At 37.2% G+C, this 26,693-nt stretch overlaps 1 protein-coding gene across 3 annotated transcripts in view; it reads left to right on the top strand.

Moving 5' to 3' along the window:
• The window catches only part of FER (FER tyrosine kinase), a 150,268-nt gene that overhangs the window by 84,721 nt on the left and 38,854 nt on the right, over window positions 1-26,693 (top strand). For all 3 annotated transcript variants that reach the window (XM_060761882.2, XM_060761884.2, XM_060761886.2), the window contains one exon: window positions 21,460-21,583. In XM_060761882.2, coding sequence (XP_060617865.2) covers window positions 21,460-21,583 — 124 coding nt within the window. The remainder of the gene's footprint in view (window positions 1-21,459; window positions 21,584-26,693) is intronic.

Below are 26,693 nucleotides of genomic sequence, written 5' to 3'. Positions count from 1 at the left end.
CAGCAAAACAGCAGAGAGGAAACAACCAGGCACATCTTAACACCTCTCAACAAAAGATTTTCCCAGGCTCAGCCAGGCCTTCAAATGCTAATGAAGGTGGTCAGTTGAAACATTCACACCTAGCTCCAGCAGAGAAAAGTTCTTTGCCCCACCCCAGCCATTCCACAGATATATAAACCCATTGTCCTAATTCCAACAGACCTCACTACCTATGAGGATGCTTGCCATAGATGCAGGCGAAACGTCAGGAGAAATGCCTCTAGAATATGGCCCTATAGCCCGAAAAAACCCACAAGAACCTAGAATTTGCTGTATTTGGGAGCAGAGCAGCTGAATAAAAAGTAGATGAATAGTTAGATGGAGCACAGCAATGTAGACTTGAAGGAGATATAGAAAACATGCATCTATCTCTAGCAGAGGAGAAAGAGTTAGGAATGCCCAACTCTTAGTGAACCAGGCAGCAGCAACTATGTATGTAACTTCTTTCCCATGCTAAGGATAAGCGTCTAGAGCAGGTTGCTAGGAAATAGTAGCTTTGTTCAGGGCAGTAGCACTGTGGAGATACAAAATGGTAATCTGGTAGCCACCAGTATCATCATTTGTCAGGCAGCATGAATTACATTGTTGCTCTTAGCATCTCTGTTTTATGGTTGCAAGCACATGACTGTTTTGTGACAGCTGCTTTGTCTGCTTATTTTAGGGCCAATAATTCATGTGAGCTTTTTTCTATGAGCAGAAGATGCCATTTTGCTCTCTGATGCGGCCATAAATGTGGGCTGACTGATGGCAGGAGAAATTCTGCTCACAGCTAATGATTCAGATGATCTGTCAGTAGCCTGGAGCTGCTGCAAGCAGAGTGGTCATATAAGGTCATAAATGCTGTAGTAGAGGGATCCATGTGAGTTAGGGGACTCTCACTACAATTGTATTTATATGTTTCCTCCATTTTTATGATGTGCTCAATGATGTAACTTCATTTGTCTACAGTGCAATGGGCAGAAAAAATAGCTTCATAGGATGAAGAAGTAGGGAATTTGGTACATTGGATTCTGCATTTGAAACTGCTCCTTTTTCCCTTATCATACTCTTAGCTAGAAACTGGTGACATAATTAAGTTCTTAATTTGTTACTTTTAAATGCATATGGGTTTTGCGAAATTTAATATAGATTCAGTCCCTACTAAACCACTAGCTTGTGTGTGTATGTGTCAGCACATAACTATAAAATTCATGCTAGTGTCCTTTTTATGACTTTAGTATTTCAGAGCATATTCTTTTTCATTTCATCCATCAAAATATTGCTGATGCAGCATTAGGCATTTGTGGATACCTTAAAATGTTATTCCATAATGCTCTGTTTGGTTGCTCTAATGTTTCATTTCATGCCTAATATTCCAGAACAAATGAGGATGGGAGAACATAAGCTGACCACTTATCATCATGGTGAATGCACATTAACTGTTTAAAACAGGAGAGAGATCCTTTAATTTATATGTCACCTAAATTCAAAATATGTTTGCACACTACATAAGATACAGTGTCACATTTTATCATTCTCCTGTGACTTGGTAGTGAGATTTTTTTTTAAAGGGAAAGTACAGAGGACAAGAAAAAGAAAGAAAGATGGACTGTGTCTGTGTGTGTGCGTGCGTGTGTCTGTAGACCAGCGGAGGCTAGAAATGGAAGTGGAGATAGTTTGGGATGATACAAATCAGACATTTGTTATTATTCTCATGTCACTGCTACTATAATTTTTAAAAGCCCAGTATATTGATTAATTTTTAATATTTATATTGGAAAGTGCTTATTGTCCTTATTGTATTGTACTTATTAAAGTTGCATATTAGGTGATGTCATAGAATCATAGAATCAAAGAGTTGGAAGAGACCTCATGGGCCATCCAGTCCAACCCCCTGCCAAGAAGCAGGAATTGCATTCAAATCACCCCTGACAGATGGCCATCCAGCCTCTGTTTAAAAGCTTCCAAAGAAGGAGCCTCCACCACACTCCAGGGCAGAGAGTTCCACTGCTGAACGGCTCTCACTGTCAGGAAGTTCTTCCTCATGTTCAGATGGAATCTCCTCTCTTGTAGTTTGGCTGGTACAATAAACCATTCATTCATTCATTCATTCATTCAATACTAATCATTTCTTCAGGGAATGGAAACCTGGAAGTGGAAGGAAAATTTCAGAAAACTTTGTTCCAAATCCAGTCCTTTTCCTATTTCTGCTGCTATCCAGATATTAGCTGATGTCCTTTTTCAAGCAGTATTTCATCTCCTGATGCTAGGCAACAACATATTTAAGAAGCCTTCTCTGGCTTTCAGGGACATTACATATTGCTAACAAGTTGCTGTAGTCCTAGAACACTGTGGCATTATATAGCAACTTGCTTAGCCAGTAACTGGACAAGAATTAATTAATTGGTGGATGGAACTTTTTTTTAATTTTTGCTTTTATTTCCCAGTTCTTTCATTATTGTAAAGAAATAACATGACTAGCAAGAGATGAAAAAAGTCTATTTCTCTTTTATACGGGTTTTCCAAGCTTAGTATTGAGCAACAAGTAGAGTGGCCAGTTGTTAAAATGATTTATTTATTGGCATTGCTGTTGGGAGCTTAAGTGTGAGGTAAGCATGAGGCCAAATATGTTCAATCAATGACTGAAATGAAATGTGTTCTTACAGCAGTAGCCCCATCAACTCCACTTACCAACACTGTCCCAGTTCTGATTATCAGTGATGTTGTCATCAGAGTTTTCCATCGAGTTTGGCCTCTATGATAGCATGCATGCAAGAGTTAATAGGGGCAGGACCCTTTTCATTTTTCTGCTAATAGTCACCCTGTGGTACACACAGCCATCCTTCACATGTTGCCTCCACTCTGTGTCTATTTACAAGAATGAACATACACATACAATTGAACTCATGGAATCTCCTGGAATCAAGGGGCACCCTGCCGAATCAGAATGACTTTCATATAGACACTTATATTGAATATGCATGAATATACTAAGAAGTCACTTTCCTGAACATGTATCAGATGTATGTGATAGGAACATTAATATGGTACACAATTCTAGCAATGGGAAGGATTAGATATTAGAGCATAATCCCAAAGAACCCATTTGTACTTTATTGCCCACACAGTGGGCTTCATGCAGAATCCTCTTTTTGTAAATTATCTATTTGGACATCATTCCTTACTAGTGTCTATTATCTACAGAACCCCCAAGATTGAGATGCATTAGTTAAATATGTTCTTGTGCAGGTTAACAGTGGTAGGGGGCTTGGAACTATCCAGGCTCACAGTATTGTCAAAGTCAATAGGCTTTCCTCCTATCTCTTCTCCCTTCTGTTTTCCTGTAGACTGCTGCCAGATCCAGCTGCTTCAGAAATTGTCATTATGTTAATGCTAATGGCTTTGAGGCGTTCATAACACAAATTCAAGTGGGTTGGGGGTTGGAGGGAGAGAAAGCTGATTTCTGTAATAATGTTGTTGGATAGCATTTTAGTGGGTTTCGTTCTTATTTATTCTATGGAGAAGTGAGAGAAAAAACAGCAGGAAGTATATGTGTTTAGTGTCTTGGGTTGGGGCGAGGGGCGATTCCAAGAAGTCTTTATTCTTTGTATGTTCATCTAGTTCTACTGCCTGTGGTGGTAAATTATTAGTAGCTATTCATCCCCTCTAGATATGAAATATAATAGCTAAAACTCTTTCTTTCTCACACACAGTAACTTCAGGCATTCCTCTATGAAGCAATTGCTTTGTTTACTATCTTAGTAGGGAGATTTTTAAAAAACCAAACACCCTGGCTATGACACACTCACTTCTGGATTGCTGGCCTCATGAGAAAAAATAATTTTGGACTTAAGTTGCTGAATGTTAAGACATTTAGAGTGAGAAATGACTTTTTCCTTCCCAAGAGAGTGAACTCTGTTTTTAAAGAATCCATTAGGAGTAAATACAGCAGTCCAGGGGATTATTCAATTCCCTATTCTTGTCTTGAGTCATAGTTCAACGAACAAAGTCAAGAGAGATGTTCCGTTGGGTGTCATTTCTTCTCAAGTGATGCCAGAGCCTACAAGCCTATTAAGGGAGTTTCTGATATATTTTACTGGGGTGTATGATATAGATGTTATTGTTCTGACAGACAAACGATACAGGCTGTTGCACATATTGGCTCACACATTTTCTTTCTAGAAAAGAAGCCTCAATATGACTTGGTTCTGAACATTTCACTTGAAATGTTTTTACACTGTTCAATGGCTCTGTAATAATACAGAACTGAAATTAAACAGTTTTTCATGTTTCTTCTAACTAACTAGGATTCAGTGGACGGAAGGCAGATCTAGTTCTTGTCATACATTGCTATGTGATGGATAGGCAAGGGTTTATGACTCCCATTTGTTTAACAACATGATTTCTTCTAATTGAATTAGACGACTGGAAAAAAAGGGGGGGGGTCACTAAAACGGATTTCCATTTGAAAAGATTTAGCTCAGGTTAGTTCTGGTCGCAAAAACAAATTCCCAGGTTCAGAATGTCTGCTGAAATAGACTGTTTTTCATTTTTTGTTTTTTGTTTTTTGTGCTTGGGTTGTAATAACAATCCAAAAACAGATCTGAAGAACTTAGTCTGTGCTTGAACAGTGATACCCTTATACCAAGGCAGAAGACACACATAGTAACAGAAATAGCCTATCTCCCCAGTTTATAATTGAATCACCATTGCAGCACTCAAATGTGAAAGAGCAATAGAAGTTCATGTTGCTGTCTGTAAGAGAGAGAGGGAGGGAGAGAGAGAGAGAATGAATTACCTTGCTGAAAGAAGTTTTCTTCGTGCTCTGTCAAAGAAACTGATAGGCTAGACTGTACAGGAGAAGTGGACTCTGGAGCATTTTAGCCCATTATTTGTTTCAAATACAATGTTATCTATTACAACTAGCTAGAGTAAAATTTCATGAATCATTGGACCATTTGTCAGCCTGTTCAAAAGGACATCCTTAACCCTATCATGCAGAATGAAATGTCTAGGAGAATGGAACATTTAACTGAATCAATATTAAGGCTCTCTTCTTTTGAGAATGTGTTTAATACATAATGGATAATCACATATTTTACAGAAACTTGACTTATTCTAATTAATACATTATATCATTTGGAACAAAGAGAGCCTTACTAGGATTTTGTGTGCTATTCCAGTTTTATTGAGTGGCAATCCTAAATTTGTGGCAGTGAATCATAATTTTAGATAGTACCCATGTTTACTCGCAATTTTCAAAACTCTGAAAACCAAAAAAAGTATTTGCTGATGAATGTAATATGCAGCAGGAAAGGTGCACTGTTTATAACAGGCTCATTACAGTTACTGTCTGCTTAGCATTCCTTCTTTAAAAACAATTGTATTGTAGCACCAAAGCCTTCAGCAATTGAAAAAAAACATTGGGTTGCATCTATGCTATATAATCCACTTTATCTGCCTTGGTTCAGTGCTATGGAATGATGGGGGTTGTAGTTTTACAAGGCTTTGAGCTTTCTCTGTCAAAGAGTGTGAATGATCTATGGCCATTAAATTACAGGTGACATCCCTCAAATAGAAGCTCCAGGTGCTCCTGAAGCAGCTTTCCCCTTTGCTTTGGTTCAGAACTAAGATTACCCTATTATTTGTATCTAATGCACACCCTAATTTTGACAAGGTGATTTAGCCAAAAAAGGTGAGCATTAGATTCAAGTAAATACAGTAGTTCTGCCCTCTTGGTTTCCTATAACTTGTTTTTATCATAATTCAATCTCTGACTCAGTTTCTAATGCTGTTTCTTGTTTTGTAGTCTTGTTTTGTATGGTGCATCATCAAGTTTCTGCCAGCATTGTGGAAGGGCTAAAAGAGTGATTTCTTAAGTAATAGATTCATAAAATGAGCCCCAAACTGAACTACGTACTTTTTAAATATATCTTTTGTTTGTATTGATATGAAGGTCCCTAGACCTTTTTATGTAGTGTAAGCTCCAAAAGTTGTGCACCATTTCATGTTAAAAATATTAATTTTTTAAACTACATTACCTACCTTTTTTAAATGGTAAATTTCCTCCAAACACATCTTGCCAAGAATGCACTTTAGGGTTGTGATAGACAACAGCAATTGCATAATTCCAACAGGGATGGGAAAGCCAGGTCTTTTGGCTAATCTGGCCCTTCAGAATCCCAGTTATACTTGAGGTAGCCATGATTCCTTCCTCATGGTACAATTGTTTTTTAGTTTTCCATAATGTTGTTAGTTTCCCACATTTGGAAAGGTTGAATTGTTTCTCCTAAGGCTTATTTTCTGGCTATAAGAGCTTTAAACTAAAATATTGTTGTATTTTGGCCTACAATTACAATGTCAAACCCTGGTCACCATGGAATATGACTCTCAATAATTACAGATGGCATCCCTCAAATAAAAACTCGAGGTGCTCCTGAAGCAGCTTTCCCCTTTGCTTTGGTTCAGCACTTTGATACTTTCCTTTGCAGTGACATATTAGGATACTGTTTCTACAAAAAACAAAAAAACAAAAAAAACATTGTGTCCTATTTGTTGGTATATTGCCATCATGAATGATCGTAGAAGGTGTTTTAGTGAAAGCTTACATTATTGATTAACTGACATATTGAGGTTAAACAAGAGCTGATTAATAATTTCTAGCACCGATTAAGAATTTTACTCATTCAGTCAGGTTTTTTTTATCATATACTATATAACAAAAACAGAATACAATAAAGTGCAAGACAAAAAGTTACCAGTAGTTAAAACAAATAACATTTTGCTTCAATTTTAACATGAACAATAGTTTTTCTTAATACTTAAGTCAAGCCATATAAAATGCATTTACACATCCATGCATATTGCAAAATATTTCACTACTATAATCTTTTACAGTTTTTACTCTGATTCAGTGGAAAATGTTAGAACTTGTTAGTTGTAACGAGTTCATAAAATGATATCTAAGTCACATTTTTCATTCTTACTATTGCTGAATTCCACTGAATACTTTCTGGCTTTATTTTTAAGGTTACAGCACTCCATTTAATACTGAATTTATGTAATACCTAATTTATTTGCAATAGAAACAGCAATGGTAATGAAATCAGTGATCATCCAAGTTACTATCAAGCACTTTACTATTAATAAGAGAGCTGATGGTTAAACCATCAAAGATGCACATGCTTACTTACTTACTTAGGCAATTATTTGAGTCAGATTGTCCTCCAAGTTGAGGTTCCCTGGCGGTGGGTATGTAGGTGACTGTGAGGGCATTGGTTTCCAGGTGGAAGGATGTCTCCCACCGTCTCCCAAAGCAGTTGCTCTACTCTGAACTTAAGAACGGAAAATGGAACATTGGTGGACAGGAAAAGAGATTTAAAGATGGCCTCAAAGCCAACCTTAACATCTCTGGCATAAGACACTGAGAACTGGGAAGCCCTGGCCCTTGAGCGTGCCAGCTGGAGGTAAGCTGTGACCAGCAGTGCTGCAGAATTTGAGGAGGCATGAGTGGAGGGTGAAAGAGAGAAACGTGCCAGGAGGAAGGCGCGTCAAGCCAACCCCAACCGGGACCGCCTTCCACCTGGAAACCAATGCCTTCACTCTGGGAGAAGATGCGGGTCAAGAATAGGGCTCCACAGCCACCTACGAATCCACAAGGAAACCCATCATGGAAGACCATCTTACTCGTCCAACGAGGGATCGCCTAAGAAGAAGGAAGGTGGTCCTGGTTGGGGTTGGCTTGATACGCCTTCCTCTTGGCACGTTTCTCTCTTTCACCCTCCATTTGTGCCTCTTCAAATTTTACAGCACTGCTGGTCACAAGAGACTTCCAGCTAGAGCACTCAAGGGCCAGGGCTTCCCAGTTCTCAGTGTCTGTGCCAGAGGTTTTAAGGTTGGCTTTGAGCCCATCTTTAAATCTCTTTTCCTGTCCTCCATCATTCCATTTTCCGTTCTTGAGTTCAGAGTAGAGTAACTGCTTTGGGAGACAGTGATCGGGCATTCGGACAATGTTGCTGGTCCAGCAGAGTTGATGGTGGAGGACCATCACTTCAATGCTGGTGATCTTTGCTTCTTTCAGCATGATGACATTTGTCTACCTGTCTTCCTAAAAGATTTGCAAGATTTTTCAGAGGCAATGCTGATGTAATCATTCCAGGAGTTACATGTGACGTTTCAAAGGCATATAGCATTATATAGCTGTAATATGCAAAGTGCTTATGAAAAACAATCATTTTTATTTTGCTGTCAAATAAATATTTCCCTCCAGTGTTGACACAGCATTTTTAATGTCTAATCCATCAAAAGTGTCTCATAAAAACTTACTAGCTGACCACCTATTGGTAAAGGTTTCCCCTTGACATTAATTCTAGTTGTGTCTGATTCTGGGGGGTGGTGCTCATCTCCATATCTGAGCTGAAGAGCCCACATTGTCCATAGACACCACCAAGGGTCATGTGGCCAGCATGATTGCATGGAGCACCGTTAACCTTCCTGCTGGAGTGGTACCTATTGATCTACTCACATTTGCATGGTTTCAAACTGCTAGGTTGACAAAAAAATGGGGCTAACAGTGGTAGCTCATCCCGCTCCCTCTCACATTTTCTCTGCTGAATTCTTGAAGTCCGTTGAACAGTTTGCTTAAAAGAGTTAACATTTGTAGCTTCTTTTCGTTTGAAGCATATTCTTAGTTTTATAGGGTACTCTGCAACCCAGCTGTTGTCATTACGTTAAAGGATCCAATAAAGACCTGGATTGTGCTACATTAGATAAAACATATGTGCAAATTACACATCTGAGTTGTCTTTCTTTTGATGCCTTCTTTAAAGGGCTAACGTCCCATATATTTCGTTTTGATACCTAAAGCAAAAAAAAAAAAAAAAAGGTCTCGGAACAGCAGGGAAAGAAATGACAAGGAATTAGGTTTATTTATTTATTATTTATTTATTTAGATAATTTCAATCCCATCCTTCTTGCCTCCAAGGATGGACTCAGGGAGGCTACCAACAGGCACCCTTCGGTACCAAACAATACACAACATAAAATACATTTAATCTACATTAAAAACAGTCAAAATTACATAAGAACAGTTCTCCATTTCATGTAATCCTCTGAATAACTTAAATCAGATCAAGAAAACAGTATCCCATGTGTCAAGAAAGGTTAAATTAGTATTAGACTCCATACCTATAATCCATGGAACTAACTTCTTGATAATCATGTTCGAATTTCTAATATTGTGTTGTTGTGAAGGAATATGCTACGTCTCACTGTCTTATTTGTTTCCATTAGAAGATGGTAGTCATATTTTTAAACTACAGTATATATTCAAGTGGAATTACACATGAATCTCATACTGATATCTATGTTTCCCCTTACAAATTGGGTTTAATAAATTCGGTAAATATTTCCCACTGGTCCTGTTCTGAAGAGGCAATTGTCATCTCTAATTTTTAAATTTCATAATGTAGTAATGACTTCGCTTTTCAACCTATGGGGAAAAGCTATATTATTTCACCCATTTCATGATAATTTTGTATGTCCTAATGTTTACAGAAACAGAATTTCACCAAATGGTAAATTCTATTAAGGCTAACTATACAGCAGGAAACAAATCAATACAAGAGGAATCAAAATGCTCCACTGTGAGCAAAGCAATTTTTTCAGTATGTCTAGACTTTATTGTTTTGGGTATGATGCCGCATACACTTAGCTGCTCAAAATTGTCTTGGAAGTGATACTCAAATTCCATTGCAATACACATACACTGTCATTTAGAAACACATATTGCGCTATTATATAACTTTTAAGACTCAATTATTTTCTGTCTTTCTTGAAAATAGATACAGAGATGATGGTAAACACTGAGGGCATTTTTGACTGCTTTGTAAGCTATTTCTTCCATGAAAACAAAAATGGTGGAACCTTAATAAAAACCTATTGCACATAAAGTCCTGTGAGAAAATTCTTAGTAATTTAATAGTGTTGGGAAAGCATTAATCAGTAAGATCAATCAATTCATTAGGTACAGTTTTAAAATATGGATTATCTTTCTTTCTTTTGCAGTTCTCCCTCAGTAAAGATTACTTGATATTTATGCAGCAGTTGGATACAACCCATACTTTGCTTGATTTTTTTTTTACTGAAGTCTAATACATACTACTGTTGAACACAAACAGTGGAACAGTTACTTTTTGGATTCAAATTTGCAAACTCTGAGTCCACTCTAGTCCAAATGTATCATTTCCAAACTTGGTTTAAGATTTTGTGTGTTGGGAAATTGTGATAATTTGTTTTAATTAATTAGTCAACTTAAATGGTTTGAAGCCAGAACTAATAACAAAAATGTTTGGTTTAGCAGTATCTTTTTAGATTACTGTCCCAGTGACTTAACATGTTCACATAAGCCTGAGTATGTAACCTTGCAACACAACTGGGCATATGCCTTCAAGTGTTAGGAAAACAGGTGCTGCTCATGTGATGTGGGTGTATTCATTAAGCAAGACATATTCACAGTTCTAATTACAGTTTATCTGTACTGGGGAGGAAACTCATTCCCATGACCGTATCACAATTGCATCTTATTGCTGAGTGTCAAATGACTGTGAGTTATGATTACAGAAATAATAATCCCTCTTTATCATATTTCTAATACTACATTCAACATTTATACTATGATTATTCTACCCTCCAGTTATTTTCGTAGCAGCCCATGGTCAGAGATACCCATGTTTGTAGCAAATTCTCCAGTTTTCATGGGGAGTTGTGTGGAAAGATTCCCACATCCTGTATTCCTAAAGATTTGCAGGAGAGTTCCTAGTGAGCATAATGCACAGTGCTATTTTCTTTTCATTCTTATTTGAATTGTAAGGTATGATTACAAGGCAAAAACAAAAAAGAATGAGAGGGGGAAAAAGGAAGTACGTAGGATACAAACAAGCATGCAAGCATGCTTGATGGGACAATATCAATTATCAACTAAATTCTACATCAAATATTAAAGATTTTTCTCATATATATATATATATATATATATATATATATATATATATATAATGTCTAATTTTATCACCTGAAAATTGGGATAATCTCAAACTACACCATATCCCATAATCATATAAAGAGTACCCTGATTTTAGCTGATAAAAGGTATGAATCTGAACCTGAATATATTAGATAATGCAAGAGCTCACTAATCGTGTATTGAAAGAACTAACCCAATAAGTGCCTTAACAACTAATCATAGCACAAAACGATTTTAAAAGAAACAGCTTTGCCTGTGATCTTCCAATTCAATAAGTATCATAGCATAAAAAGAGTATACATTTAATAATGAGGGAGGAGGCTGAATATGAAATTAAGTATACATCAAAATTCATCCCTTCATCTTTTTGTTGATATATGTGGGTCTTAAATTTAATGACTGTAACAGGGATTCTGCAGTGATAGACTGCTCAGTTAGCAGTCCAGTGTATCAATACTTTGACGTTGCCTGAATTGTTGTGAAGAAGTAGCACTGATAACAAAAGAAGGAGGCAGAAAACTTCCAACTACTAATTTCTTGGGATTTTCAAACCCTTCCCAGAGTAACTTGACTTTGAGCTCTCAAAGCTAGGCAATCAAGAAAGAAGTCATTCATAGATTCCCCTCTTATCCTCCCATCCCTGCCTTTCTCACCACCACTGATTTTCTCCTCTATAAGATCTAGGCCCTGAATGTGGCTAAAACTATCTTTTTCTTTCATACTTAAATTGATGCATATTTCTTCCGATTTCTGCTGGTGTGATTTTATTTGTTTAGTTATTTGCTGGGTTTATAGCAGTATGTGGGGGCCTCCAGGTATTTTTCCCCCTAAAATTCCCACCTCTTGCCATTGGGCATGGTAGCTAGGGTTAGGGTTGTAATTCAGAAAGCCTGAATTACAACCATGGAAATTGGACCCAAGCTATTGAGTTCAGTTTCTAGTAGATACTATTTCTTTCTTGTCATTAGATTACCTATCTCTATTTCAAAACAATGTTGATTGTTATTCTATATCAATAAGTTATTTCAGATTCATACTGGTTGGTATTATGTTGTAATGTTGTTTTCACAACATGTATTCCAAATAAATGGCAGTATTAAAGCTTGTTTTTCAGAAGGAGATAAAGAAATTACACAGCTAGAAATATGAACTCAAAAGGCTGAAATGAAATCCTTTTAGCTTAGCTTTGAAGTATTTATGTGGTTTGTTCTTTACAAGGATGAACTGCTGGAACCTTTGCTACAAATCATTACATTTATGCATTTACCAGTGGAATAATGCATTGCTTTTTAAAGGACAGGCAATTAAGTGTTAATTCACATCACAGCAATGTGGATAATTAATTGGTCTAGTAGTTACTGGCATCTTGTCTTATACTCCAACACTTTAGTGATATAAATTTCCATTTTACTCCCCAGGATCCTTAAAAGTCATGATTTAATAGGACAAATGATATTTTGCATGCCATAATATAAATGTTAAGAAATTATTTAAATGACAAGTTACATCAATTAAATATATTAGAAGGGTTGTTGAGAAATATTGTCACACTGAACTTTGGTAAGTGTTTCAGCTTTGAGAATAAACAGCTAGTACTTTGTATCCCAGACCATACTTTCCTATGGGATTCATTGCCTACTCACAATTTGATAGGACTTTCTTAGTAACTAGTGTTGTGAATTAAAACTGAAAGTGGATAGAGCCTACAGTGTAATGCAATGCAGCAATAATAATAAAAATATTTGTCTACTACTGATTTAATAAAAACAGCTTGTAAAATTCAGTGCTGCCTTTTACTGAGCTTTCCACTGCCCCTTCTCTATCTTTTGCCTATAAAGCCTAACACTATCTGGGTCAGGTATCTGTCTTCAACACTACTGCATTTCTGCAGTATAGTTCTGGACAACATATCTCATTGCTGAGTTCCACTTCTACTTTCAGTGCACCTGGGAGCTCCAGGCAAAACTGCTGTTAATCAGTGAGTGGGTCCTCCTGCCAGAATCAGAAGACAGATATGCTGAGCAATTTCCCTGATACCTCTGTCCTTGTATCCATGAGCTTAGACAAAATGGAATTGCAAATCCATAATTTGATTCAGTTACTTCATTTGCATTAGGAAGATGACGAGCACAGAGACAGTTTTCCTGCATAGCTTCTTTTGTGTCTAAGAACTCAAGGAAAGTAACAATGATCCATAGTGTTGCATAAAGGCATTAGTTTCTCTTTAACAGTCCTTTTGGATCATAAGGCACAGAAAAACAGAAGGGCAGGGCATCCAGCCTGACAGGTCACCAGTCAATTCAGTCTCACGTGTCTGACTTGTGTCAGTTCTTGGCTGCATGCATGAATAGATCTCCTAGTGGAGTAGGCAGGAGCTAGCTTCTTTCACAGATTTTTGTGTTCCAATTCATGTGCAGTTGCATAGCATCATCCTTCTTTCACCTTGCTGTAAAACAAGGCACCTAGAATGCACACCCTGTCTTAATAGGGGCAGCCAAAATATTGTCACTGCCACACTGCTAAAATTGAATGGCCCAGTATAAGGTCTGAGTAGTGAGTGTGCTCAACACCTCCACCAGAACGTGCCAATTTTTATCTTTGGAAAAGCATGACCTTGTTAGAAATCATAACCTTTTGGGAAAATGATGCCATAACCTTTTGGGAAATAGAAATATCTATAAACTTTTGTAAAATGACATTCATTACCATTTGGGGAAATCAGGAATCTCTATGAGAAAAAGTTAAAAACTCTCTTGAGTCAGTCTTCTCCTTAGTGGTAAATATACACTAGTATTCATGCAAGGCAATTAGGTTTCTCAGCTGTTGAACTGATATACCTTGATATCTCTTTGAACTGTTAGGGACAAAATATACCAATGCACTATATATATATATATATATAGAGAGAGAGAGAGAGAGAGAGAGAGAGAGGGAGAGCAGAGTTGCAGAAGTGTTTTTTCAGTTGCCCAAAAACATCTCTCCCTTAAAGCATCTTGGTTTTCAATCATGCTCTAAATGGGCAAAAATAACATAGATGGTTTAATCACAAACTTCATGTATTCAGCATATAGGTACTTTGCATATCAAATAGATTTGAAGTAGTTTCTCTGTGCAGATAACACAGGGCATCTTTGTTATAATCAAGAATCCAAAGTTCAAAGCGTCTCTCTCATCTGAGAGTCTAATGGAATCTCTGTTCTCTAAAACATTCAGTTTCTACTGACTACTAAAAGCATACTGTTTCTAAAATGGAGTATGAGTCTGAACAGTCCCCGTTCTGATCATATGGTCTGCAGCCCCTCCCACAACGTAAAGGAAAACTGCATACCAATACACTCGTATACAATACAGTAAGCAATCCAAATTATATACATAACAAATAACTAGTATAGGAAGCTTCTAGAAGGTTGCTATTTCCAACACTCATTCCTGTTTTAGCGCATAGTGTAGTAATTTGCCTTTGATTCTTTTCTAGGGATAGCACGTCTTCATTGATACAAATGGTCCTTTCTTTTAGAAAATGTGGCAGAAATGCAGGATCTTTATTGTGAATTACTGACAAAATATACAGTATTAACAATGCTGAATTATTTCTTTATCAGCTATTATAAAACTCTTGCAGTAAGCATTTTCCCCATATATTATTGCCATTAAAGTATCCAGCTGATAGTGCTTTTTATACAGGAAATTTTATACAGGAATTTGCAATGCTGACAGTGTAGGGAGAGAGAGAGAAAAACAAAGTGCAGATAAATGTAAACAGGTTGGCCAAATCATAAAAGAAAAAAATGACTTTTTCCATTTGTATTTACCCTCTATACTCATGTATATGTCTAGAAGTGTTAGACGTATCCCCAAGGCAATGTGAGTACTGTACTTTCATTCTTATAAATAAAAAAAGGGAGCATCCCATTCTCTGAGTAGAGAACTCAGTTGGTCCCGGGAAAGCTAAAAGAAGCCCCACTCCCTCTACTCTCTTCACTGTGGTGCCACTTCTGGCCTTTTTGAATGCTTGGACAGGGAAAGATCAGCCATGACAGAGGTGGTTGGCCACCTGAGGCAGCATTGTTGTTTTCCTCTCTCCACTGGATAACCCTCCATTTATCCATAGGTCATATCAAAATCCATAATATTGGCCTCCAAACCCACCTTCAACATATACACGCAGTTGACTTATATGTAAATATATTTAGCTGGCCTGCACAGCCTGTGGCCTTCGAGGTGTTTTGGACTTCAGCCCCAGAATTCTTGACCATTGTCTAGGACTTCTGGGTATTGGGAGTCCCAAACATCTGGAGGTCAACAGGTTGTGGAGGCCTGATTAAATATATAAGTATGTGTTTAAATATATACGTCTCAGTAAAGCTTAATGACACAGTTTCCCTGTTGTTGTTTGCCATCCAATTGGATTAGACTTACTGCAAGTGTATGAAAGAGAGACCCCTAAGATACTGTGTTGGTAAGAGCCCTGCCTGGATCTTGCAAACATGGAGTCGTGGTTTCCTTGATTGAGACAATCTGCCTGTAATGTAGTATTCCCTTTTTCTACCTATTTCCACTTCATCAAGCATTGTCTTTTCCAGTGAATCACACTGTCCCCTGTTTTATCCAAAGTAGGATGTCTTCAATTTGATCAGCTTCTAGTGAAATTTTGGGCTTGGTTTGCACTTACACCCATCTGTTTGTCTTTTTGGTAGTTCATGGCATCCATAGAACTCTTCTTCACCACATTTTCTTTCTTTAAGCATTTTTTTATTGTTTGTGTGGTTAACATATTTCTGTCCTGACTGAGGATCGAGAATTGATATGCAGGGACTGATGCAGTAAGCCTCGTTCTTTAGCATATCAGAAAACAAGCATCCCTTGATAATTTGAAGCCAGTGGGATTATCCATCCTAGGCTCATGTGCTCTACTTGAGAGGATTGTCATGTATTTGAAGAATAGTCATGACAGTCCTCTATTTCAAGTTGTCCTCTGAGGGGCTATCCATTTAACTACTGGTAGATGAAAGAGAGTATGGTCTGGCAGTTGTGTATCAGGAAACAGTGATTGCAAGATAATGTTCTGAAACCAAATATTGTCAACATAAAAACAGCTCTAGCAGTTATTAATGGATAGTATTCTAGAAGCAAGCATTTTTATTATAGTTATTTATAGTTACTGCTTAAATACTGTATAATGTTTAGGCATTTTTCATACAGTTTGCTATAAAATCACTACTAAATTCCATATAAATAAGATATAAAAGTAAAGCAGCAGCAGAATCAATTTTACAAGCCAGGAAAAGTTTTTATAAGCAAGTTCTTTGCAAACTATTTTCTGCTGAAGGTACAGAAAATCATTAACTATTTTGATATTTTCATCAGACACTTTAAAGTTATGTAAAGCTTCTTTTGTACTCTGCCTTTGTCCAAGAATGGTAATCAACCAATCAAAACAAACCGAGGCAAGTTATCAGAACTTTTGGGCATTAGGTCACATGAGCCTCCAATTAAAAGATAGGTAGATTGATGAGCATCCCCCAATTATGTTATTTTAAAACTTCCCAGATATGTGAACTACCCATTCATGAAGTCATTGTCTTCATTTTTTCAGCCTTCATCCATCCCAGAACTGCATTTAGTCACTAATTCAGAACATATGTAACACCCTCCCCCCCCCCCCAAAAAAAACTTCGTGGAAAATGAAATTGTTTGCAAGGCAAGTGCAAAATTTGTTGTACCTTGTATTCTTTAAAATCTTTTGAGTTCCAACAAAGATCAGAATAATTGAAGATCTTCCATTGCTACTACGTTTTCCTCTTCTAGTCGTTGCAGGTGGTTGTTTTGAAGAGGACCTCTTTGTGTCCTATTTCAGTCAGTGTTCCTTTGATTAGCTGGTGGTAATGATTAAAAAGTGGAGTATTAATATATGCAGACCCTAGTTCCATACCCTTTAATCAGCTTTTCTTTCTTTTATAACAAGAACATGCTAGCTTTTCTAAGGTTTTGGCTGATTCTGGAGACCACAGGACAAGATGTTTTATCCATGGCTTGTGTTCATATTTCCCTAAATTATGTAATCTTTAAGCTTTACAATGTTTGCTGGGATAGTAGTCTGTTTTGATTCAAACACTTCACTTGAACTTTAAACCATAATATTTAACCCTTCCGACAATTTGCTTGCCTTTTCCTAGCAACACAAGTTTCTCTGGTGGCCTGTTCTTGAAACAGTTTCTGTATTATAACTCATTTTATTTTTAATGTGTATTCCTTGTGAAAACACATACTTTATAAAAAAAAAATAGTCTGTTTGTTCTAGAAAAAAAATTCCTCCTGACAATTCCATTGGTCATCAAAAGATAATTATTAACATCCAGTTTCCTGAAGTGATTTGGAAACAGTTGAATTTGCATTCTCTTATTTGCCCCCCCCCCCAAAAAAACCCATCTTTGTCCTTATGTTGGACAAACAAAATTTCAGCATTCAAAGATATAGCTGTTATTGTACGCAAAGATGTACCTCATGACTTAGACGTAGTCTGTGAAAAGGTTTGCCCCCAACTTCTTTCAGATAGTCTCAAAGGTGCTGTTAGATCCCTTTGCAGTTTTTGTGTGGGAGGGTGCATTGATTTTAATAGTCTTTATATCTGACATTTTCTCTTCTTCCCCTTTCCCCCCTTAGTGTGTTTATTCAAAGTATTCAAACACTACCTGCAGCCATGTTTTTGATGTTTTCTTGTTTCAGTGAAGTCACTGCTTCCCTATGTAACTAGAATCAAGAGGAGATTCATATGTATAAGACTAAATGGTAAAATGAATCTTGTCTGTGCTTTTCTCTTTTAAAAATTATCTACTGTATGGTTGTAATCTACACCCCCATGCCATTCTAGCTAGCTCCTATAGTAATGGCACAAAGGGTGAATATTGCAATTTTTAAAAACAGTGCTCTCTCTCCCATAAAACCTTTTGGTCCTCTCTGAGAGCTTGTCTAAAGCTCTCTAGAGCTTCTTCAGCTCCCTTAGGGAATAGAGTGGCAAGGAACTTTTCAAATCTCCAAGGCTGCTGCTTGCATCTTTTCCCAATGGAAGAGGCAGAGTAGGATTGTGTAGGCTTTACGTGATGATATTTTGTGCTGTCAATCAGAAGTAGCAAGTTGTGACAACACAGCCCCCTTGGACTCCTCTTCTCTGGTCAAGGTTCCTCCTCTGGGGGCTTATCAGGACTGTGGGTGTGTTTCACCTGTCTAGCAAGTGACAACCATTTTAAAATGTAGGTGCAAAAATATAATCTCTGAAAACAAGCAAACTACAAACACAGCATGTAGACAAATATTTTCAAGGTCTTCTATTATAGCACAATAACATTTTTAATAATTTCTGGAAATAAATTAACTTTTCAGGCTGAGGCAATCTTCTACTTCTCCAAGCTGTTTGTTTTCATAATTTACAGGGCCTTCCAGTTTTCCTCTGCTTTATTTCTAACTGCCTGGGGTGGTATATTTCCCCCCCAACACAATGCTTTGTTCTCTTAGTCTTTCATCCTAAGTTTTTTTTGCTAATTTACTGTTAGAAAAATCCTCATAAAGCTGATGAGATAATGTAATTTCTATTTATTGTTGTGATGGCTTGAGTAGCTCAAATTGTGTTGCCAAAGAACAGTCGATTGATTTGTACACCACAATCTTTATTATAAATACATTGTGTTCCAAGCCAGTCACAACCACAAATGCAGTAACAATAATCATATTAAAATACAGTAACATTCATCACTAGACATCGTAATGCATTTACAGCTGCCATGGAAGATAGATCTAAATCTTGTTTAAGGGAGCTGGAGGCAGAGTAGGGAAGTGGAGAGAAGTATGTAGTGGAGTTTCTCAGGACTCTGTTTTGGGACAGTTCCTCTTCAACATCCTCACAAGCAATACTATTATTGGGTGGAAAAGAGTCTCAAAGTAAGAAGCGCTGGGCTATACCATGATCACTTCTGGTTCGTGTTTGGGTTACTTTGGGTCATTTTTCCAGTGCTTAGGTGGTTTCAGGTGTTTGAAGACTCTTGGGGCATATATTTTCAGGAAGAGCTGCAAAAATATTACTGGGGGCTATAGGCAGCCCACAGATTTTGCTTTCTCCACCCTGAAATAGATAGCTCAATTGACATGTCAGCCAGGTATGCAGCAGGTTTTTTAAAAAAATAAATTCAATGTTGAATATTAGAAAAGAAAGTTTCTATTTTTCACATCCATCTTCAAAATAAGCACATTAGAATTCTGCACTCCAAGTTATGCATAACATTTTTTTTGTAAAATGTGGATCATTCAAGCCACTGATGGTGGACTGAATGCTAGTCTCCTATTCTCAAGGTTTATGAAATGCCAGAATGCATTAAGATGCCAGTAGTTCCTACTTCAGAACTGTGACAATACTATTATGAGACAACAAATTAATACTCTTCAGACAGCAGAATAGATGAGAGAACAGTCAAAGGTCTAAGCAGGATGGCTTGTTGCTTGGAAAGGTTTAATTGAAGTACATGTGATAAGCAGTCAGCGCTTGAGTTTTTTTATCTGAGGAAACAGAACACTCAAATACTTGGTTTAAAAATTATATCAAGAATTAACAATTAAGATGCTAATCCCTCTCACAAACCTGCTAGTTTGTCTGAAGACCATAGCATAAGGAAGTTGACTCTGCTTTTAATAAACACGTCCTTCAACAAGATGATATTTATTTATTATAATGTGCGATGTAAATAAATGCACTGAAAAGGTGGCCTAGAAAGTGGCATGTTACTCTTTAAAGTTAAGGAATTAATTATATGAAAAACCACTTGGTAGATAGTGAAATCAATCAAGCATAGAATAGAATGATGTTTGGAGCAGTATGTGAGCAATCTGTGTGTTTAAGAATATGAAATTCTCTGTGCCATGGATGGTGGAACCTATGTCCTGTAAACCAGATGTGACCCATGTAAGTTCTCCAGTAGCTGTTTCTGCTCTTGTCCCTGGCCAGAGAAAAAAGACTGGGAAGTTGTTGCCAGAGAACTGCACTTTGCAGCCCAGGAAGCTGTTGTGTTATAGGCATGTAATGAATTGGGGAAATTCCCTAATCAATAAGGATTATCTCTAACCTTGTATATTCTCCTTTGGTCTCTGTCTTGTCCTCTTATCACATGTCCTTGTTGAAATGCAATTCCTAAGATCCCTCTGAAATTGGAAGTGGAACTCCAAATGAAAAATAGATTGCCTCTCTCTTCTGTGTTGATTTTTATGACTGTACATTTATTTGTTCATATAAGATTTTATATCCCATATTGACACTTAAATACCACTTGGTGTCTTATAGATATGTTATGGAATTTAGTACACTCCACGAAAATAATATCATAGGTCAGAGATAGATTCAACAGGTAGCAAAGCTGGGAAATTACCCATCTTGTAAAACAAACATCTGTGAAAATGAAACAGTATTCTCCATCTAATAAAACATGGTAGGAGAGGGAACCTTTGAGGTACAAAGAAGTTTGCAATTTAGTTGCAAGTAGTAAGAAACCTTTTCTATTATCTCCTTCAGCATGTCTCAATAACTGGGACATAGATTCTGGAGTTTCATATTAAAGATGCTAAGGGGATATCTGATGCTTTTCCTTTAATGAGATATCTGATGCTTTTCCTTTAACAGCTTGCCCCTGCTTAATACCTGTACCATTTCATAACTATGTTTGAAATTCCATTCTATTTCCAAAGATATTTGTTCTGTGTACTACTGACTGGTGGTGTTTGAGAAACAGGATTCACTTATGTACACATAGGTGTGGGTCTTTGGACTACTTGTGTGGGTCCTGACTAAAGTGGAAGATCCTACACTCTGTTGCAGAGCATATGTTTTTTTATGCAGAAGTTCTAGAATTCCACTTTGGCAAGTCCAGTTAGGTCTGGGAAAGAAAACCTGGAGAACTCTTGCCAGTCAAGGTCAACAGTGCTGAGCTAATTGGACTGACGGTCTAGCTTTGTCCCGGAATCTGAGCTTCTAAGTCATTTTGAAGTAAATTTTTCAAATTCTTCTGCTACTTATAATTACTAAGTTGCCTGGATATTAGCTGTTTCCTCTTTTCCTTACACTTTGCACATGGCACTCCTTTTAAAACTACAAATAGGATTTACACACAAGAGATGAGAGAAGTAGCATTCTACACAAATATGCTTCAGCAGTATTTCTGCTGAAGTGTGCCATTATATCAGATGCATATGTCAGTTTAAGGTAGTTGTCTATTGGTTATTCTGTGATGTTAGCCATTTTTAAAAATATCCTAGCTTCAAATTTATTAGAAAGCACAGCTGAAAATGAAATTTCACCTATTCAGTCAGGCATTACTAATGGGAGATAAATTAAAATATCATTTGCGCCATATCTATTTGTCTGTTTTTTTTTCCTTTAGGAGGTGATTTCCTCTCCTTTCTAAGAAAGAAGAAGGATGAACTAAAAACCAAACAGTTAGTTAAATTCGCATTAGATGTTGCTGCTGGGATGGCATATCTTGAATCGAAAAATTGTATACACAGGTAAGAGAAAGTTCCATTTTCTTTACCATGGGTGTATCAGAAAAGTTTATGTATATTAATAGAGTGGATGGTTGATTTTACCTATTTTTTAAATAGTGATTTCTTTAACAACAAGCATCTATTGTATGTGCTTTAGCATTGTTGTCTAGCCAATGGACTGGGCCGTATTATGTCTCCATTCATTATGTGGGCCTAAGACAAGTAGTAATAGGAACAAATAAGAACTAAAGAAGTATATTGCCTTCAACTGTTGCTTCAATGGCCAGTGTTTTCAGCCAGTCTGTATTATTATTATTATTATTATTATTATTATTATTATTTCTTCTTCTTCTTCTTCTTCTTCTTCTTCTTTGTATGCTACAGTATTTTGGTTGCAGCTACCTTAGTTCAGTGGTCCATAGTCTACTAGTTGATAGATTCAAATCAACTTAAATGTATTCTCTTACATAGAGGAAACTTCTACATATGTATGGTATATATTTAATATGTTTTATTGTTGTATCATTAAGTTTTATCCCTCCGTGTGGTGAATTTTTAACCAACTGTATTGTTTATTTTTCTCACCATACACTTGTCATCTGATAGCATGAAATTTGAAGATTTAAATTCAAGAATTTTGAAAAAGTACTCAATCAGACATAATCCTGATTTATGATTCAGTGTTATCTGGTCCTCACCCATCCACCACATGTCAGACACAGCTGCAAGGTGGAGATGAACAGCTTTTGCTTTTCACCGATAAGCAGTATGTGCACATTTTAACAACATTGCATTGAAACAAGCCAGTTTCATAACTGTAACTGGCACTTGGACTCTATTTCTAAAACATAGCCCAGATCCAATTTTGTCTGTCAGCGTTCAGACATAGTCTTAAACTGTGTTTGTTAAAAATAGAAGGTAGAGTTTCTGACTTCCTCTTTTGAATAGGAGAGGTGCAGGGGTATGAACCCCAAAATTGCCCGGGTTTGTTCAGATTACTCTGAAATATCGTTTTCAATTAGGCCAATGCTTTTTGTGTAGTTCTTGAAAATTATTTTTATTTTTATTTATTTATCGTGTCATAAGCGAAATGAGGGTACATTTATAATGTATTTAAAAAAGAATACAAAGTTTAAAAACTTGGTGTTATATTAGATTTTCTTTGACCAGAAGCAGGCCACTTAGAGTGCCTCTTGTGTCACTGTGAGAAGGTCTTTCATTGTGCGTGTGGCAGGGCTCAGACAGCATTGTAGTAAGTGGTCTGTGGTTTGCTCTTCTCCACATTTGCATGTTGTGGACTCTCACTTTGTAGCCTCATTTCTTAAGATTAGTTCTTCATCTCATGGTGCCAGAGCGCAGTTTGTTCAGTGCCTTTCAAGTCACTCAGCCTTTTGTGTGCCCAGGAGGGAGTTTCTCATCCAGTTTCAGCCACAGATTGAGGTTCCAGTTTTAACCTGCCACTTTTGGACTCCCACTTGCTGAGGTAGTCCTGAAAGTATCTCTGTAGATCTTAGAAAGGTGTTTTTTTATTTAAGATGATGGCATGCTGACTGATATCCAAACAGAGGATGGGCTGGAGATGTCCCTGTCTTGGTGCTTTCATTAATGGCTGCTACTTCTGGGCAGATGTCAAGTGGTGCAATTCCGGCTAAACAGTATAATTTCTCCAGTGGTGTGGGGCATAGACATACTGTGATAATGTGGCATGTCTCATTAAGAGCCGTGTCAATTGTTTTAACATGGTAAGATGTGTTCCACACTGGACATGCATATTCAGCAGCAGAGTAGCACAGCGCAAGGGCAGATGTCTTCACTGTGTCTGGTTGTGATCCCCAGGTTGTGACAGTCAGCTGTCGCCTCCCCCAGCTCCTTCAGAGTCAAGCCGTCACTTCAAGGATGCCATCCATCCATCTTGCCCTTGGTTGGCCCCTCTTCCTTTTTCCTTCCATTTTCCCCAGCATCATAGTCTTCTCTAAGCTTTCCTGTCTCCTCATGATGTGGCCAAAGTACTTCAACTTTGTCTCTAATATCCTTTCCTCCAATGAGCAGTCGGGCTTTATTTCCTGAAGTATGGACGGGTTGGATCTTCTGGCAGTCCAATGCACTCTCAGAAGTTTCCTCCAACACCACAGTTCAAAAGCATCTATCTTCCTTTGCTCAGGCTTCCCTATGATCCAGCTCTCACATCCATAGGTGACTTTTCTATAATCTAAAAATCAGTTCTGCAGAATGTTAGAAGAAAAGGAAAAAAGAAAGAAAAAAATTAAAAAAGAAATACTTAATACTATGTGGACAAGCTGGAATGCTACAAAATAGAAAAAAGTGATTCCTGGAAAAGTTAAATATGTTGGGATAATGTTAATGAAACATTTGATTATGATTTTGAACATCTTTCAGTTTATGCAAATTGGGTTTTTTGCAGTTGTCCATGCCTGTGTATGTAAAATAGTCAGAAAGCTGTAGTCATAAGAGAGTACTTTGTTGCCTGCTCCCATTCTTACGTTTTGTTTTTTTTTAATTGATGTAATATCAGGATGTATTTGGACATATTTTGAAACTCTCTTGATCATTTCTTGCCTTGTAAGGAATTTCCTTAAAAAAACCCTGATACATTGGGACTTTTATTTTACCTATGACATGGGGCGGGGGGAGTAGCCGATGGCGCTATTGCTGTTATGTAGATAGAAACAGTTCTAGTTAGGTATAGTTTGCATGGATTTTCCTTTGAAAATGTCTTAAACTCGAGTGAATGGTAGAGTATGTTATACAAGTTGTCATCTGCATACAGATCTAGACATATTTCATTATTTTTGAATGTATATTTTCTGATTATATATGCAATTGTTTGTGTCAAATAATTAATAAAAAGGTTTTTAAAAGGGGGAAAAGAAGAATAAAAAGGCAACAAATTATCAGTGCCCTGGTGAGTTTTTCTGTGGTTGTGTGTAGCATTGTGGATAAAGGTTAATGTGATCTAGGCTTTATACATAATGATCTAGCTGCCATTCCTGATTTTGGATAGTGGGAGAAAATGCAACTGTATTCACATCAGTGGCTGCTGGCTTGCCATATGTATCCAAGACATATGGAATGAGACCAGTGACTCATTTAGATCAACAGTGTTTATGCTGAGATGTAGCAGCACTCTGGGATTTGGGGGGAAAAAATCTTTCCAGGCTCTACTTGGTGATGCCAGGGATCAAACCTGTAAATTATTGTATGTAAAACATGTGTGTATCATTGGGCTTCTCTACAAAGTATACTCTTAAAACGCTTAAAACTCTTTATAAAAATGAGTGGTGTGTGTATGTGAACACTTGTTAACCATCTCTGGAGGTTTTTAAGCAGAGACTGGATGGCCATCTGTCAGTGGTGTTTTGATTGTGTTTTCCTGCATGGCAGGAGGTTAGACTTGATGGTCCTTATCTCTTCCAACTCTATGACTTCATAAACACAATCACATAGTTCAGGTTTTATGCAATCATAATAGTTAATTGCATGAAGAGCAGATTCCTGCTCTCCTGAGCAGGATACTAGGAGGACCTTAGTCACAAGAATGTTCTTTAATGACTGATGAACTATAAATCCACACAACTGCAATTCCCAAATGTCAGGGTCTATTTTCTCCAAACCTCTCCAGTATTTTCTGTTGCTCAAGGGAGTTATGTATGCCAAGCTTGGTTCTGTTCAATTGTTGGTGGAGCTCAGAATGCTCTTTGATGGCTGGTGAACTTTGATAAAGCAGTTTAGATTTGGTGTATGTTCCCAGAATACAACAAAAAAAATCATCAATATTTAAGATACTTGAACTAACTAAATATGCAAGCTGTTATATGTTAATGTTATAACATATTTATGTCTGTTACTTTGTGTACATTCAAGTTTAAGTGGCATTCCTTGTACCAAATCTCTGAAATATATTTTGTAATGTAATGTATGAAAGGTTATACACACACACTGACTGCCACAGATACTGAGATTCTGCCGCTGCTGGCATGTTGATCACTCTCATTTGATGTACTGTTTTAGGCACTTCAGATCAAGAGGAATACATTTTTTTTCCTTTATGAAAAATATCAAAATACTTTGTTGATAGTTGGAAGCTATATTTGTCTAATTTTGAAGAGCTTTATAGCTTTTTAGTACTGAATGTCATGTTCACTAATGAGCCTAAATATCCTGAACAGTGAAGTATTTAAATAGGGTATTAGTGTTAAAATATCTCTCTTCCTTAAGAGCCGCCGCAAACTCTGTTCCTGCGGGAGCAAACTTTGCTAGCACGTCCCTGACGTCATGAGCCTGCCTCTCTCTCCCCACCCCTTTCTCCGCCCCTTTCTCTTTGCCAGCGTGGTTTTTCCTTTGCTAGGGCAGCATTGCCCGCATTTTCTCTCAGTTGAATTCTGCCAACTGAGAGAGTATGCTGGCAATGCTGCCCTAGCACAGGAAAAACCACTCTCGCAAGGAGAAAGAGGCAGAGAAAGGGGCGGGGAGAGAGGCGGAGTCTCATGACGTCAGGGACATGCTAGCAAGGTTTGCTCCCGCAGGAACAGAGTTTGCGACGGGTCTTATAATGAAGATTAGCCATTTATGTCATCCATTTTGGCTGGTATTGAATACTATAAGATAGGATGTTTTGGATCACTGCTTGTTTATCTGAAAATAAGAATTCCTCCATGTCCTCTTCCCTGGCATACTTCTTTCTTTAAACCCACCTCCAGAACTACTCACATGTCTTCAAGGCAAAGCTGGAGTTAAGCCAGAGAACACTGGAGATTCCACATTGCTCTGGGAAAATTATATTTGAACCATTCATTTTCTAACTGTTTTCTGTTCCTTGAAGTACATTCAACAGTGTCTGACCCTTTCGCAGTAAAGGGTCAGACCCAGGTGAATACTCTCCTGTTTCATTTAATTTGTTATAGATCCATCGTTGTTTGTCACACTGACATTGAAATATTATGGACTTTTTCGTGTTCAGAAAAAAAGTTACCAAAGTATATTCCCTTTTAACATAATTTTGAAGATGAAAAACATTTGTTTTACCTCTGAATGAAGTAAACATTTCACTTAGTCATCATGTCTTTCCCCTTCTCTTTCTTCTTGCATTTCAATGCTTTTCTCCTCTTATATA

Source organism: Anolis sagrei, chromosome 2 (genome assembly GCF_037176765.1).
Source record: "Anolis sagrei isolate rAnoSag1 chromosome 2, rAnoSag1.mat, whole genome shotgun sequence".
NCBI lineage: Eukaryota > Metazoa > Chordata > Lepidosauria > Squamata > Dactyloidae > Anolis > Anolis sagrei.
Note: the sequence above shows the minus strand (reverse complement) of the source record. Positions and strands in the feature narration are given on the sequence as shown.